General features: G+C 54.5%; 1 protein-coding gene across 1 annotated transcript in view; it reads left to right on the top strand.

Annotated features, from left to right (window-relative positions):
- ACO2 (aconitase 2) overlaps window positions 1-16,735 on the top strand; it is a 53,894-nt gene that overhangs the window by 28,519 nt on the left and 8,640 nt on the right. Inside the window, exons 2-7 of the mRNA XM_032346133.1 lie at window positions 2,915-3,051; window positions 6,515-6,773; window positions 9,996-10,088; window positions 13,938-14,096; window positions 14,331-14,481; window positions 15,655-15,759. Of these exons, the coding sequence (XP_032202024.1) occupies window positions 2,915-3,051; window positions 6,515-6,773; window positions 9,996-10,088; window positions 13,938-14,096; window positions 14,331-14,481; window positions 15,655-15,759 (904 nt within the window). The remainder of the gene's footprint in view (window positions 1-2,914; window positions 3,052-6,514; window positions 6,774-9,995; window positions 10,089-13,937; window positions 14,097-14,330; window positions 14,482-15,654; window positions 15,760-16,735) is intronic.

Below are 16,735 nucleotides of genomic sequence, written 5' to 3'. Positions count from 1 at the left end.
TCCAGGATCATGACTTGAACAGAAGGCAGTTGTTTAACCAACTGAGCCACCAAGGCGCCCTGGCATTGTTTCTTAACCCTAATTTTTTGGGGGCACCTGGGTGGCTCAGTTATTAAGCAGCTGCCTTTGGTTCAGGGTCCTGGGATTGAGCCCTGGGGAGCCTGCTTCTCCCTCTCCCGCTCCCCCTGCTTGTGTTCTCTCTCTTGCTCTCTCTCTGTCAAATAAACAAATAAAATCTTTAAAAAAAATTAGTGCAGGCAGCGGGGCAGGGGTGGTTGGGGAAGAGGCAGAAGGAGAGGGACAAGCAGACTCCGGGCTGAGCCTGGAATCTGCCACAGGGCTCCCAGGGCTCATCAATCCCACAACCCTGCGATTGCGACCTGAGCTGAAATTGAGTCGGATGTTTAACCGACTGAGCCACCCAGGTGCCCCTTTATTCTTATTTCTAAGAAACCTAAAGCTTAGGACAGTTAATTTATAGAAAGAAAGATAGATGTCTGTGGACATTGGAAAGGTGTCTGAGAGGTGTTGACAAATGAGAAGAGCGAGTTGCAGAACAGAACAGCTTGTGTGGTTTCTCTTACGGGGGTAATAATAGAAACTGTGCCAGTACTTTATGTAACTGCTAATCCCCACAGTAGCTCTGTGAGGAAACGGGTGCTTAGGGTAAATTGACCGAGATGACTCCATAGTCACTGGCCGCCAGCTTCAGCCCGCTTTCCCCATTCCCCTGCTGTGCAGGGGCCCCTGGCTGCTGTCGCCCGTGTTCTCCCCGGCAGGCTGTGCGTGCAGGCTGTTGAGAGTCTTTTGATGCGCCATTGGTGGATTCTTCATACCTATCCCCTGAGGCAGATAGTGAGAATCCCCTGGGAGGGGGCAGGGGGTCTGCAGTCTGCACTGGGGAGGACCCTCCTGCTGGGGCGGTCCAGTGGGTGCTGGTTGGGGTGCCATTTCCTAATGGGGTGGGCTCTCACTGATGAGTGCACCTGTCTTGGCTCAGATGCCAGCGTTGGCAGAGTTTGGATCTAAATGTTGCGGTGACGGAAAGAAGGGGGTCTGGGGTAGTGGCTGGAGCTTTGCCTCTTCCCTTACCCGTCAGTAAGGGAAGGGTCTACCCGCTAGCGGATAGACCCTAGTAAGTAAGGGTCTACCAGGAGCATCACCTAGAAGGGAAGCAGCCATCCCCTTCCCTCTCATTTTTGGGGTTCCTTTATTTTTCACGATCATAGTGCACCCTATAAAGGTTGTTGCAGTTTAAAATGAACTAATAGGGGTGCCTGGGTGGTTCAGTGGGTTAAAGCCTCTGTCTTTGGCTCAGGTCATGATCCCAGGGTCCTGGGATCAAGACCCACATTAGTCTCTCTACCCGGTAGGGAGCCTGCTTCCTCCTCTCTCTCTGCCTACCTCTCTGCCTACTTGGGATCTCTGTCAAATAAATAAATAATATCTTAATAAATAAATAAATAAAATGAACTAATATAGACCTCATCCTCACAGCCCCTTACCTGTGACTGTAAAACAAATTGCCCCCTCATTTAAAGACTTAAAACAATCAAGATTTCTCACTCACAGTTTCTGTGGACCAGAATTTGGGAGCAGCTTGGCTGGGTGGTTCTGGCTTGGGATCAGTCAGGAAATTGCAGTCAGATGTCGCAGTTACCTAAAGCCCGAGTCTTGGGCTAGGGCACTCAACGTGCAAGGTGGTGCTGGTTACTGGCAAGAAACCGTGGATCTCCTGTGAGTGGACCTCTCCCGTCTTCCCCAGCACTGTGCAAGTGTCTTAACGCAGTGACTGTCTTCCCCCAGAGCAGTCAGAGAGGGCTGGGCAGAAGCTATCCTTTATTTAATTTTTTTAAAAGATTTTATTTATTTATTTGACAGAGAGCAAGAGAGCACAAGCAGGGGGAGCAGCAGCAGGAGAGGGAGAAGCAAGCTCTCCGTCAGGCAGGGAGCAGGTGCTGGGCTCGATCCCAGGACCCTGAGGCAGATGCTTAACCGATTGAGCCACCCAGGTGCCCCAAGAAGCTTTTTTTTTTTTTTTTTAAAGATTTTATTTATTTATTTGACAGAGGTCACAAGTAGGCAAAGAGGCAGGCAGAGAGAGGGGGTGGGGAAGCAGGCTCCCTGCGGAGCAGAGATCCCGATGCGGGACTCGATTCCAGGACCCTGAGATCATGACCCGAGCCAACAGAGGTTTAACCCACTGAGCCACCCAGGCGCCCAAGAAGCTATTTTTTATGATGGTTTTATCCTTTACTCTTTAGGATCAGTCTTGGAGATCACTTGGCCTCCCGCCCCGTTCTAGTCGTTAGAAATAAATCCGTCTGCTGCACATTTAAGGGGGCCTCCTTTGAAGGGATGAGGAAACATCAAAGCTCATGCACAGGGTTTTCCTCATTTTTTCAGCCATTCAGTAATTATTCTCAAGTCTACTATGTCCCAGGAGTCCAGATACAGAAATGTAAGACAAATAAGGCTTGATCGCAGCCCTCGAGGAGCGTGTCGTGTAGGTAGAAGGACAGCTGTGGTTCGGGCAGTGCTTTACAGCCTTACTGAGGACTTTCATGGATGTTCATATTTAACCATCTGGTAACCTGGTGTGATCTCTGTGGCCGGTGGTAACCCCACTACCTGTCTCCTCCGGGGCTCAGATGCTGGGGGGTTTTCTTAAGCTGATAGAACCTGACTTTGATCCCAGCAATTCTGACTACGAATCTCCTGCACTCTCTGCTGCCCCGGGCTGTGTTCCGGGGCTGCTGGGTCATCCCTGCCTCAGAGGAGGGCACTGAGGCTGCAGTCCCTGGGGAGCTCTTGCTACTTCCACCTCGCTTTTTTCACCACACGGAGCCGTCCTCCAGGGCAGACAGGGTCCTAAGTCCTCCGTTGACAGTCGCTGTTGTCTTTCTAATTGCAGAAAGCCCTGGGTGTGCGGCAGTACCATGTGGCCTCAGTCCTGTGCCAACGGGCCAAGGTGGCCATGAGCCACTTTGAGCCCCATGAGTACATCCGCTATGACCTGCTAGAGAAGAACATTGACATTGTTCGCAAACGGTAAGGGGTAAGGCTGTGGGGGCGGGGGGCTGTGGAGACTGCCCCAGGGGGCTGCTTCTGCTTCCTGCCCCTCTCAGGCAGGGCAAGAGGTGCTTGGCAAAGGATGGCTGGTGATGGCGATAGGATCGAGGCCTTTGGGGTACAAAGTTCCCTGCCGAGGGAAGGCACTGCGGGTTGGTGATGGGCCTCGGCCTTCTCTGCCAGGGGAGAACCCACCGTCAAGGAGCCTGGTGATTTGGGCTCTGCGTAGGGAAGGTCTCAGACGCTCTTTGGCGCTGTGGCCTGAACCCTCCAACAGCCCTTTCCAGGGTAGACCACTGACCCTGAGCCAACCCCCTGGGATCCACCAGGCCCAAAGGCTGCAATCTGTATTTCCTCTTCGGTGTATAGGTCTCGAGGAGCGCTCAGGCTTGAGACCCAGAAGGAAACTCAGGTGGGGTCTTGAGCATATCTTTTTTTCTGGGCCTCTCTTTCCTCTTTGGTGGAACGGTGGCCATTTTGCACTGCTGTCCTGTGTGCCAGGTCCTGCGCCAGACGCTGGCACCGGAAGGATGCATGTGACACCACAGGAGGATGAAGGGGAGTCCTGGTAGTATATAGCAACCAGCACTGCCCCCGGAGCTCGAAAGACTGTAGACAGGACTGGGCGCTTGCCCACCTGGTGACCATGACCCTGGGATTAAGAGAGAAAAATATGAGTCTATCCATTTATAGCCAAGGAACAGGCTCGGGTGGAGAAGCAACTTGCCAGGGGCACACAGTGAGCGAGCAGTGGGACCGTGTCTCCCTGCCCTTGTCCAGTGCTCTAGCCACCATCCCACGCTCCCTCTCTGCCGCCACTTAGCCTCCTCTTTACTGGTGTCCTCATTTCGGTGTTGAGTGGGGAGGGACTATCACAGTCTTCATCTCCAGCAGCCTTCAGCCAGGCGTCACGTGATCAGAGTAAGAATTGAGGAATGTTCACCAGGGATGGCTGTGGGAATAGTAGCTGCCTGTGTGTCTAGTTCGTTCTAGGCCCTTCACATACCTTTCTTTTTTCTCAGCAACCCCATAGGTTGTTGTTATATCTGCCTCGCCATTTGCTGATAAGGACAGCGAGTGTCAGACTGGGGAAGTCCCCAGTCTGAGGTCATAGATCTGTTGAGTGGTCGGACCCAAACTCAACCCAGGTCTGTCTGGCCCCATTGCCTTTTGCTGTTTGTTTTGGCATCGTTGTGGTTTTGTCTAGGGTGCCCAGGAGGATCATCCTGGAACCTTTTTCTTTTGTAAGATTTTATTTATTTGAGAGAGAGAGCGAGAAAGAGAGCATGAGCTGGCGGAGAGGCAGAAGGAGAGGGAGAAGCAGGCTCCCCCCTGAGCAGGGAGCCCAATGTGGAGCTCGATTCCAGGACCCTGAGCCGAAGGCAGATGCTTAACCGCCTGAACCACGCAGGCACCACCTTGGAAGCTTTTATTCATCTATTTTTAGAAGATTTTGTTTTTGTAGAACATTTTATTTGTTTTATTTTGAGAGAGAGCAAGAGAGTGCATGCATGGGCAGGGGGAGGAGCAGAGGGGGAAGGAGGGAGGGGGAAAGAACTCAAGCAGGTTCCACCCTGAGCTGGGTACCCTGTGTGTGGCTGGATCTCAAGACCCTGAGATCATGACCTGAGCCGAAGCCAAGAGCTGGACGCTTAATTGACTAAGCCACCCGGGCACCTCTAAAAGATTTTGTTTTTAAGTAATCTTTCCATCCAGTATTAGGCTCAAACTCACAACCCAAGGTCAGGAGTCCACCAATGGAGCCAGCCACGCACCCCACCTCAGAAACTTCTAGAACTACTGACACCAGGGCCCTGATTCCGATTCAGTTGGTTTAGGCCTGACTCCTCCAAACGTGGTCCGTGGGTGAGCAGCACCAGCCGCACTGTGGGAGCTGGTTGGAAGTGAGGCTGTTCAGAACAGAGCTCAGTGGATGGAAATGTGAAAGCCGTCAAAGGCTAGGAGAGGTGCGGAGGGACTCTGCCTCCACCTTGCGTTCGTGACAGAGGGGGCCCAGTTCTGTTCTCGGGAAGCCAGGTCTCTGTCAACCAGTAAAGCCGAGGGACAGATGGACGCAGAGGCCCCGTTTGACCATCCCTAGTTAATCCTTAAGGAAATGCGGTTCTGAACTCGTCCTTCGGCTTTTGTCATTGTCAGGCTTTTTTGTACAACGTCAGGCATTCGCTGTCAAGGTCTTTGGTTCTAAAGCCCATGTGCTATTTTTCGTCTCCCTTGGGGCCGGAAAGGGGCTGTGCTCCGTGCCGTGAGTCACTGCCCGTACCCCAGCCTTGCAGACGCTGCCACAAAAGGGGGCAGGCTGTACCTCAGGCCCGTGCTATTTTTACTCGAGGTTCTCATGACGGCAGAACCGTAGAGCTTTCCAGAGTTGCCGGTTGCTCTGCTGTTGTCCACGGAGCCAGCTCCTTGGCAGCTCTTGCTCTCGGGGCTGGATCAGTGTGGGAGTGAGGGGCTGGAACTCAGGCCGGCGGAAGGGAGTGTCTCTGCTTTCCCAGCAGAGTCCTAGCGGTGCGGGCCCTGAGAGTGCGAGTGATCGAGCACTTTCCAGAGCCTGGGCCTGGTTCTGGCTTCCAGGTGTTCTGGAGGGAGGGATGGCTGGGCCGCAGTGCTCGGCTCCTGGCGTCCTGGCTTTGCCGCTCGCTGGCTTGTGTACGGGGCAGGTTCCTTCCCCTCGGGGTGGGACAGGCTCCCTGTCCATGTCTTGAGGAGCCAGAGGCTTGTGTACATTAAGGCACTTAGAGCCATGCTGAGCTAAAAGGATGTGCTGTGAGCAAATGAATCCGTGGTGACAGAAGACAGGTCACTGGTTGCTCGGGGTATGGGGACAGGGGATGATAAAGGGCCACAGGAAAACTTTCGGGGGTCATGGATGTGTTCTTAGCTTCATTGCAGTGGAGTGTTCACAGGCGTGTATGCGCGTCAAAACTAACAAATTGTGGCGGGGGGGCCGGGGCGCCTGGGTGGCTCAGTGGGTTAAGCCGCTGCCTTCGGCTCAGGTCATGATCTCAGAGTCCTGGGATTGAGTCCCGCATCGGGCTCTCTGCTCAGCAGAGAGCCTGCTTCCCCCCCCCTCTCTCTCTGGCTGCCTCTCCATCTACTTGTGATTTCTCTCTGTCAAATTAATAAATAAAATCTTTAAAAAAAAAAAAAATTAGTGATCAGTATGCTGGAAAAGTAGGTATCCTTAGAAAAAAACAAGCCTGCCCACTTCTTGGGATATTGTCACCTACTCATCAAGTGATTCTTGGAGCACCCGGTGTGTGCCGTGTGCCAGAAGGACCGCAGCGAGCAAGATGGATTCGTGCCTGCCTGCATGGAGCGCAGGCGCCCTGGCGGTGCTCACCATCGGGGTCGCCGCGGGGCAGAGAGGGCCTGGCTGTGGGTGGGCCGGGCGTGCAGCCAGCGCCCCTCCCTCTCCCCCCAGATTGAACCGGCCTCTGACCCTCTCAGAGAAGATCGTGTATGGACACCTGGATGAGCCAGCCAAACAGGAGATCGAGCGGGGCAAGACATACCTGCGGCTGCGGCCCGACCGCGTGGCCATGCAGGACGCCACGGCGCAGATGGCCATGCTGCAGTTCATCAGCAGCGGCCTGCCCAAGGTGGCCGTGCCGTCCACCATCCACTGCGACCATCTGATTGAGGCCCAGCTCGGCGGGGAGAAGGACCTGCGCCGGGCCAAGGTGAGTGGAAGGGGCACCGAGGGCCGGTGCGTGTGGCCTGGGACGGAGGGCAGAGCCCTCAAGCTAGGCTCTTCGGTGTAGTCTTGTTTGAAACATTTTTGCTGTTTCCTAACTCTGAAAATACCATTTGCTTATTGTGAGGATGTTAGAAAATACAGAGAAAGCCTTAAAAAAAAAAAAAAAAAAAAAAAGCGCAAAAGCCCCCCCAATCCCTCTTAATCTTCCCGCATTAAAGGCATCTTTTTGTGGTCATTTTTCTGTTCTGTTGGGAAAATCATGCAGCCACCAGGTTCAGCAGCAGCATCTTGCTGCTGCTCTGGAGAGGGTGACTTAAGCTTCCCTCCTGCCAGCCTCAGCCATCCGCTCACGTGTCGGCTGATTCTTGAGGACCCCGGCCGGGTGACAGGCAGGTGGTGTTGCTGTTTGTAAATCCGAGGGGGCCGAGGCCCTGTGCAGGGAACCCCCTCGTCTTGAGTGCTGTCTCTCACTGATGGGCCTCTTTGGGGGCTCTCCTCTGGGAGTTTGCGTCACGAGGTAGAAACAGTTGTGTGCCACGTGGCAGGTTTTTTCCTTGACTTCCCAGCCTTCCGTACGGAATGAGATTGCTGCTCCTTCCCCCAGCCCCTGCCTGTGGTACCTTTGTGTGTGGCTGCCCTTGACCACGGCAGATCTCTGCCAGCTCTGGGCGCCACCCTTTCCGCCCCCTGCACTGGAAGTGGACACCCCTCTTGGAGGGCCGCTGGCAGGAGCTGAATGCTGGCAGGGCCGCCGTTGAAAGTGCTCCGGCTCCCAGGGTCAGCACAGCTCACAGAGCCTCTCAGACCCATGGGAAACATTCTTGAATGTTTTCCCACTCGAGCCCTGCCTTCCCACCCTGGCCTGTCAGTCTGGGTCCTGGCTGCCAAGAGCTCTTTTTCTATGGAAAAAGCCCAGCCTGCTGGCCAGAGGTTTCCCAGTTAGCAGCAGCTGGGGGTGTTGGGGGGCAATGTTATAGGGGCCCCTGCAGTGCCGGCAGCTGGCTGTGGCCAGGAACAAGGTCCTCTGCAGCCCTGGGAGTGACTGATCGCTGCAGGCCACCGCCTTCAGGGTCTGGCCCTCCCTTTACTTTATGGATTCCGAATCTACCTTCTGGAAATGCGATTCACAGGTTCATGGGATTTCAGTGTTTACTGACCACTTAGTGATGTGCTGGGCGCTGTGCTAGACGCTGGGGATGCGGTGTGGACAAGACAGGGGCCCTGCATTCGTGCATCTCGGAGGCTGGTAGGGAGACAGACGCCAGACCATCACACAAGCGGGTCATTGCCGATTCGGATGTAGCTTATGAAGGGGAGCAGGATTCTGAGAGAGTATAAGAAAGAAGTGTAATTTAGACTCTGAGGGGAAAGGGACAATCTCTTGAGAATGTGACATGTCAGCTAAAACTCACACAGATAAGCTGATATTCACTGGAGGAAGAACATTCCAGGCAGAACAGTGTATGTATAAACCCTGAGGCAGGAAGCAACTTGACGCATTTGTGGAGTTGAAAGGGGGTCCGTGGAGGAGAGGGTGGTGTGAGGTGGGTGGGGGCAAGCGGCCCTGAGGGCCCTGGGCACCATCCTGGGAGTCCCCGAAGGGCTTAAGCAGAGGAGGGTTATGGTCAGATTTGCATATATTTGTGGAGTCCCTGTGGTTGGGGATCAGAGTGGCAGAGTGACCTATCCAGGATCACACAGCCAGAGAAGGCTCTAGGCTGAGTTCAGGCGGAGACTCTGCTCCACCATTCTGTCCCCCTCCACCACTGCCACCACTTGCCCAGACATGAGAACACGCACTCCCACAACCACTGCCTCCTCCCTGTGGTGCCAGTGTTATATAAGTGACTGATTTGAATGAAAAAGCTGTCTTAGTAATTATTAATCAAGAGAAATGGCTCCAGGGGCCCAAGTTTTTTTATGCTATTTGTTTGTGTGGGGCTACTGATGGAACTCAGAAGGATGCATGGTTGGTCTGGAGTTTAAATGAAGGAGACTCTGTGGCCTTGAGGGTCTCTGTTGAGGGCCCAGGAGCTGACAGTGAGTCCCTCTGCCTTGGAGCGTGGGTCTCCCATGCCCAGAGTCCAGCCCGTGTCATTGCCTGGTTCTTCCTTTGGGACTCTGTGCAGTCTGCCCCGGTCCCTTCCCTTTTGTGACTGGAGTTTCCCCTGTCCAGGAAGACTCTTCCTTTAGTCTTCCAGATAAACCCTGAGCTCACATCAGCTGTGCTGGGAAGCCTTCCCTGCCCACTGAGGAAGCTACCTACCAGTTCCAGGCAGAGTGGGCACGGCCTGTCCTGTCCTGTTGAAATCTGCATTTTAGCACATAGTCCATCAGAGTCTTTCATTTGGGGACCATCAAATGTATTACCAAATTCTGAGCACCTAGAACGTGCCAGGCGCTGGTGTTCCTAGATGTCCTCTTCCTTATAAGGGAGGTAGCTCTATCTTATGTTGGAATGTAACTCTTGGGTTATGTGGCTGCACAGACCTGGTTTCAAACCCTAGGGTTTAATTCTGGGATCTCCAGCAAGTTAGATCATCTTTGAGCCTCTGTTTTTTGCATCTGTAAAATGGCCTCGAAGACAGTGCCTTCCCTCTTCGGTGGGGGGGGGGGGGGGGACTGTAAGCATGTGTAGTGCAGTGGGCCTTCAGTAAATGTCCGCCAGGGTTGCCGACGTTGCCTTAAGTGAGGCATCCGAGGCTTAGGTGGAGTAACAGTCCCTCGCGTGAGCTACAGTGGGACTGGACCCCACACTTAATCCCAGGCTTCACTTAGACAGCCCCCTTCCCCCAACACCATATCCCAGTTAGATGGTCCTGTGGTGGTGTGCCCCTCACTGCTGCCCTTGACGGAGGACTTGACTGCCAGAGGGACCGTTGGAGATGATGTAGCGAAGTTCCTTCCACAAATGAGGAAACTGAGATCGGGGTAGAGAAGGGACTCGTGCCAGACCCACTCCCTGGCCAGGTGTCACAGAGCTGTCTCTGCTCCGTTGCCTTTCTCCGTAGGCCAGCCAGCTGAGACGGGGCCAACCTCCAGGCCCTTTTGGAATTACTTGTAGAGGCCTCCAGGAGAGGGCCTGTCTTCATAGCACCAGCATTTCTGAGTCGGGAGGCGGTGGGTGGGGAGGGTAGGGTCAGCAAGGGTCACCCCAGACACACACTGTGTTACTAATGTTCTGCTTATTGATTTGTCTCAATAGGACATAAACCAGGAAGTGTATAATTTCCTGGCAACTGCGGGTGCCAAGTATGGTGTGGGCTTCTGGAGGCCTGGCTCTGGGATCATTCACCAGGTAAAGCTGGGCTTGGCCTGCCTTTCTGGGGGAAGGGCCCTTAGGGACTCAGAGAGCACCTCCTGGCCTACAGGAGCACAAGGCTAGAGGCTCAGGATGGGGGAGGGGGGTTGTATTGGGTTTTTGTCTTGTTTTTTCCCACGAGTGTTACTCCTTGTTGCGTGGACACCTGAGATTTGATGGGTGTTCTGTGTGCTGGCACTAGACTTAGCACTTGACAGATAATAACTTACATCATTGTTCACCACAGCTCTGTGAGGTGCCTCCGGGGGTCCGGCCCCAGAGCCAGAGCTCTGCCCCATGTGCCGCAGGCGCGCCTCCGGTCACACCAGGCGTTCCAACCCCCTCGGTGCGCAGAGCGCTCCTTAGGGTCTTTCTGGCCCTTCTGGCCCCTGATTCTGCAGGATTGAAGTACCCAAGGTCACATGGCTATGTTAGCCAGGGGTTTTTCCAGAGTTTCCTGGATGGATGATCTTTTGATGGGCGATTTTGTCTCTGCGAGTGCAGGTGTGTTCCTGTGTTTCTGGGGAGATCGGGGCTTCCCTTTCACCCAAGGTGACTGATGTCTGAGGTGTGCACTGGTTTGCGTGTCCGTTTGCCGTCCATCCTGGATGTGTGAGGCCTGCCTCTTTGCACCTTTCCAAGGTGACCCTTCTCCCCACCTCTGTCCCAGGCCTCTGTCAAGACGAGCTGAGTCAGGCTGTAATCTGACCCTGCTCCAGCACTGCCCTGCTCCATAACCGGAGCCCACGGATCACTGCTCTGCCCTTTCGAGCCATTGCCCTTGCCAGGAAGGGACTGCTTGGGAATGGCAGATCACAGCTGTGCGCCGGGCGTAGAAGGCCTCTCTTGGCGGCAGGGCTGGGGAGTCAGGGAGATCCAGCTTTGGACGTTCATCGTGAGGGACAGCCTAGTCCAAGGGTCTCCCTTTCTACCCTGTTACAAACAACACTGGCCGCCAGCTAAGTGTACAGCGTGATATATTTTTCCTTTATTTTATTTTATTTTATTTTATTTTATTTTATTTTATTTTTTTTTTTTTTAAAGATTTTATTTATTTATTTGACAGAGAGAAATCACAAGTAGATGGAGAGGCAGAGAGAGAGAGAGGGAAGCAGGCTCCCTGCTGAGCAGAGAGCCCGATGCGGGCCTCGATCCCAGGACCCTGAGATCATGACCTGAGCCGAAGGCAGCGGCTTAACCCACTGAGCCACCCAGGCGCCCTATTTTTCCTTTATTTTAAATTGCTATTTTATTATTTTAAAAAAAAAATTTTTTTTTTTAAAGATTTTATTTATTTACTTGACAGAGAGAGATCACAGTAGGCAGAGAGGCAGGCAGAGAGAGAGAGGAGGAAGCAGGCTCCCTGCTGAGCAGAGAGCCCGATGCGGGACTCGATCTCAGGACCCCGAGATCATGACCTGAGCCGAAGGCAGCGGCCTAACCCACTGAGCCACCCAGGCGCCCTTATTTAAAAAATTTTTATTAAAATATTTTATTTATTTAGACAGGGTTGGGGGAGGGGCAGAGGGAGAAGAGAATCTCAGGCAGATGCCACACTGAGTGTGGAGCCCGACCTGGGGCTTGATCTCAGGACCCAGAGATCATACCTGAGCCGAAACCAAGAGTCAGTTGCTTAACGGACTGTGCCACCCTGGCACCCTGATTTTTTTTATTTTATTTTTATTTTTTTTTTATTCATTTGAGAGAGAGCAGGAGAGAGTTCTCATGTACACGTGCAGGGGGAGGGGTGGAGGGGAGGGAGATGCAGACTCCCCGCTGAGCAAGGAGCCTCCGTTCGAGAACCCCGGGATCATGACCTGAGACGAAGTCAGACACTTAACCGATTGAGCCACCCAGGCGCCCCTAATTTTTTCCTTTAAAAAGAAGATTCCCTTGAAGCCTGTGATCTCTGTGCAGCTCCGGTTTTTCTCTCCCCCGCCCCCACCTCGATGTCAGGCCATCAGCAGCTCTCACCCACCACGTCCCAACCAGACCTTAACCCCTTGCCTCCACCTTGAATGTCCTGTGCCCAGGCCCGGCACATCCTTCCTCCCCATCTCTGCCTCTTGGTTACCTCTGAAGGCCCATTGCCCTCGGTCCCGGCATTAGAGCCCCCTTGTGTGACCCTCTGTGGGTCCCCTCACATTATGACCCCCATACGTGCAGGTGCTTGTGCCCTAGACCTTGTGCTCGGGGGTCAGAGACTGCACTTCACCGAGTCCTCTGTAGCTCTGGGCCTGGGCCCAGGTGGGTACAACTAGGTCCTCGGTACACCTGTGTGGATGGCTGGCTGACGGACACTTCTCTCCTCCATGCATGTCCAGCTGCGTGTGGAGGTCATAGTCACAGCCAGCTTCATGGTGACACTTTGTACAGTCCTAGGGTCTGCACTAACCCCTTCCTTTTGGACAGGGACACATGGGTGGTCTCTACTGTGTAGACCACACCGAATTCTGTGTGTCTGCTCTACATGGATCAGACCTGCAGAACCTTCAGGAGCCTTATCTCTCTTTTTTTTTAAAGATTTTATTTATTTATTTGACAGAGAGAGATCACAAATAGGCAGAGAGGCAGGCAGAGAGAGAAAGGAGGAAGCAGGCTCCCTGCTGAGCAGAGAGCCCGATGCGGGACTCGATCCCAGGACCCTGAGATCATGACCTGAGCCAAAGGCAGCGGCTTAACCCACTGAGCCACCCAGGCCCCCCAGGAGCCTTATCTTAACGAGTTTTAAACTTCGGCTTATGGCTGGGGCCAGGAGTCCGGAGAAATGAACCAGTTGAGCAGTGTCCTGTCCAGCAGCTGTTTGTCCAGGATTTCCTCTCTGTTGGCCTTCTCTCCCGGCCAGTTGCCACCCTCCCGGGGAAGGAGCCAGCCCTCCTAATGGCTGGCAGTCCTGAGAGGCAAGACCCCCTCTCCTTGCTGAGTCTGCTGGGAGACGTGTAGCCCAGCGCAGGGGTCCTGGGGTTTCTGTAATGTTCCATGGAGCCTGTCCACCACGAGGCAGGCGCAGCCAATCATGGAGCCTTGCACGTCTCTGACCTCCTTGCCCCTTCCCAGCATCCGAGCGTGTGCTGCAAAACAATAAATAGAAATACTGCCTCTCCCAGTAATACACATGATCTCATGGAGTTAGCACTGTGAGCACTGCTGGCTGTTTCTGTCGATGCGCAAACAGGTCTGGAAGGTGAAGTGACTTGCCCGAGTCCCACACCTACCGGCAGGTGGTGGGACTGGGGCTCAGGCTGAGGGCCCCTTGGCCGGGGCTTTCCCAGCAACATCCTGTGGGCTCTGACGCCTGGATTGGGGGCAGGGCTCTGGGATAGCTGCACCTCTGGAATCCGGTGTCTGGGGAAATGCTCACTGCCAGCACCTTCCCAAGCTGGGAGGAGGCCCCGGATGCGGGAGCCCCCTTGCAGACACGGGAGCCAGGTCCTGAGGGAATCGTCCCTCCTGAGAAGCCCAGTGGGCATGTGCCACATGAGGTGGGGAGTGGTGTCAGGCGCTCCTGTGGACAGCCATACCTGTCACAGAACACATTCCTGTACCCCCGCTTGTCTGGTTCGTACCGTGAGTCCACGGTCAAGGCGGTACAGGCGTTCTTGGTACCGTGTCACAGACATGGATACTGGGGCATGAGGAAGCCCTTGCAAGCCCCAGTCAGACAGTCCAGGACTGTGGGAGCTGGTCAGGAGCCCGGCTCCCTGTCTCTCTTCTGGCCACCCTTGAGAGGCCCTGTCCTGGAGGGTGCCTGGGAATGGCCCAGGGAACAGCTTTGCTGACCCCTTTGGTCCCTACCTCCATTTTCTGATGAGGCTTTTAGGCTGAAGATCTTCGGGTCTTTTTCAGATCATTCTGGAAAACTATGCGTACCCCGGGGTTCTTCTGATTGGCACTGATTCCCACACCCCCAATGGCGGTGGCCTGGGGGGCATCTGCATTGGAGTCGGGGGTGCTGATGCAGTGGACGTCATGGCCGGGATCCCCTGGGAGCTGAAGTGCCCCAAGGTAAGGAGTAGGGAAGGGCTCTTCTGGGGGTGGCTGCAGAGCGGTGGTGGGTGGGGAAGCGTAGGGCCGCTGAGACCAGGTGGGGTGAGGGAATAGTTCAGACTTAGATCTCTTTGGGAGAGGCAGCGTAAATAAGCAGGAGTGCGAACCCAGCAGGCAGACCCAGCAGGCAGACCCTCCGGCTGGAGCATAACACATGGCGCCTGTAACTGCTGTCTCGCTCTGCCTGTTCAGGTGATTGGTGTGAAGCTGACGGGCTCGCTCTCTGGATGGACCTCCCCCAAAGACGTGATCCTAAAGGTGGCGGGTATCCTCACAGTGAAAGGTGGCACAGGCGCGATTGTGGAGTATCACGGGCCTGGTGTGGACTCCATCTCCTGCACCGGTGAGGGAGGCGGCCATGGGATGCGGTCGTCAGCCCGTGTTGGGCCTGATGGGGCCTAGAGTTGAGCCATGGAAGCAGGGAATGGCCTCCCCCTGAGAATCCATCTAGTCTGGGGGACTTGGATGGACACCTAGAGGTGGGGAGGGTATTATCTAGTCAAGGTCACTCAGTAAACTTCAGCTGCCATGGCCCTGGGCTTCCTTGGGTGATCCAGAAAGGGAATCCCAGAGGTGGTGGGAATGGGCAGTCAGAGCCACGGCTTCATTCATGAAGCAGCCCCCTTCCCACATCTTCCCGGGACCCTCACTCATTTCCCTGGAATTAGACTTACCACCTACTAGACTCCAAGACTTAGTAAGTAGGAGCCAGCTTCTACCCATCACTGCAGGTGACCTGGCTTCAGTGCCTGGGTGCTCCGGGATGTAGGAAGACTTGGAAAAAGCCTTCCAGATGGTCCAGTCCAGACTTCTCAGCTCCACGGCAGCCCCACGGGGCTTGTACCCTTCCAGAGATGGGGGCTCAGTCTTATAGGGAGCCCTTACTACATTGGACAGCGCACTTTGGAAGCAGATAGCAATCCTATCCCCACGCCCCAGCAACCCCAGGAGACTAGTATCCTGATACAGTCAAGACATCTGTAAGCCTCCCCGGTTCTGTGTGAGGCTCTGTGGTCCAGACAGTGGATGTCCTTCCAGTCTTGTTGCTGGAAAACCTGAGACCCAGAAACATTTCCACATAGCACCGCAGTGTGGCTGAAAGGAGGGCAGGCCTGGACACCAGGCAGGTAGGCTAGACCTGAATGCCACTGCCAGCACCTGACCTTGGACCTCTCTGAGCCAGCTTGCTCACCTGCAAAATGGCCACAGTAACAGCTGGGCCGTCTAACCAGGTCAGCCTTTGGTACACAGTGACCATCCCGTCTGCCGAGCAGGACCGCCAGGCCCAGAAGTGGAACCCAACTGGGAGGGGCTGAATCTTGTGTTCTCTTCGCTGGCCTTTGTATTAACCCTGGGCAGCGAGGGACGAGTCTGCCGGCTGCCACTAGATGGCTGTGTGAACAAGGGAACGAGTGACACTAGCTCCCCGGGGTGAAGATATGTGTGCCCACCCAGCAGGTGTGTAGGACCTGTGTCCAGCTGCTCCGCCCCCCTCACGGGCTCTGCTTCTCTCCAGGCATGGCGACAATTTGCAACATGGGCGCAGAAATCGGGGCCACCACATCAGTGTTCCCGTACAACCACAGGATGAAGAAGTACCTGAGCAAGACAGGCCGGGAGGGTGAGCCGGCCGGGCCGGGGTGTGGCGGGACAGTTGTGGTACAGGGAGACCCTTGAGCTAAACTTCTCCCTTCGGGGCCGGAGTCTTTAATCTCGTGTTTCCAGACTGGCCTCAGAGTGGTGTGGAAAATTACCTGTGTGTGTTACTGTTGCGGACTAGGGTGTCTGCAGCTCCAACAGCTTCTCGAAAGGCCTGTCATCTAAGTTTGTGATACCTTTGCCTTGGGATTGGAATTGAGTTCCACCTGAAAGATTGGCCAGGCCCAGGGTCTTTTTGGTCTGGTCCCTGGTGCCCCCTATAGGAAGCTCTGGAAATGACATGGTTCTGGTTCTGTTTCTGATTCCTGCCCAGTAAGTAGGAGGAAAAACATTTGGAACCAGAATCGCTTTGCCAGTCTCCCCCACAATCTCCTTGAACTTCTAGCCTGGCTTCTTTGAAGCTCAGAGGAAGAAATCGGGCCCGTGGGAGGGGTCGTTGGAGCCACGAAGGGAGATGAACAAGGGTGGCTGGCGGATCGAGAGGCCAGCGATCGTGGCGAGAGCTTGTCCAGTTGCTTCCGGGCGCCGAACACATGGGAGCGCTGCCTGGCAGGGCCGTCCCTCTCTTTCCTGTCAAGTACCTTCTCCTTCAAAATTCAGTGCTGCTCATTTCCAGGAAGCATTCCTGGACTCGGAACCTCGGTTGTTACATCTGCGTTCCCTGTTCCTGTGTGTCTCTTGTATCGTAACGTAACTTCCAGCTCACTGATCGCTCCTCCATTAGATTGCGTGCTCCTTGAGGGCAGGGACTGTGTCCGGTGCTGTTTTCATCATTTCTTTGTTTGCTCAGTCAGTGCCATGGCCCTGTTTAGCAGGTGCCAGGGAACTGGCTTGAGGGGTGTGGGTGTGTGCGTGGATGGATGGATGGATGGACGATTGGATGGTCTCATGACCATGTTCTGTCCCGCATGCTTTAATCTCCCTCCCTTATTGGTTTC

The sequence above is a fragment of the Mustela erminea genome, chromosome 6 (genome assembly GCF_009829155.1).
Source record: "Mustela erminea isolate mMusErm1 chromosome 6, mMusErm1.Pri, whole genome shotgun sequence".
Taxonomy (NCBI): domain Eukaryota; kingdom Metazoa; phylum Chordata; class Mammalia; order Carnivora; family Mustelidae; genus Mustela; species Mustela erminea.
This window is presented reverse-complemented; position numbering and strand designations above follow the sequence as displayed.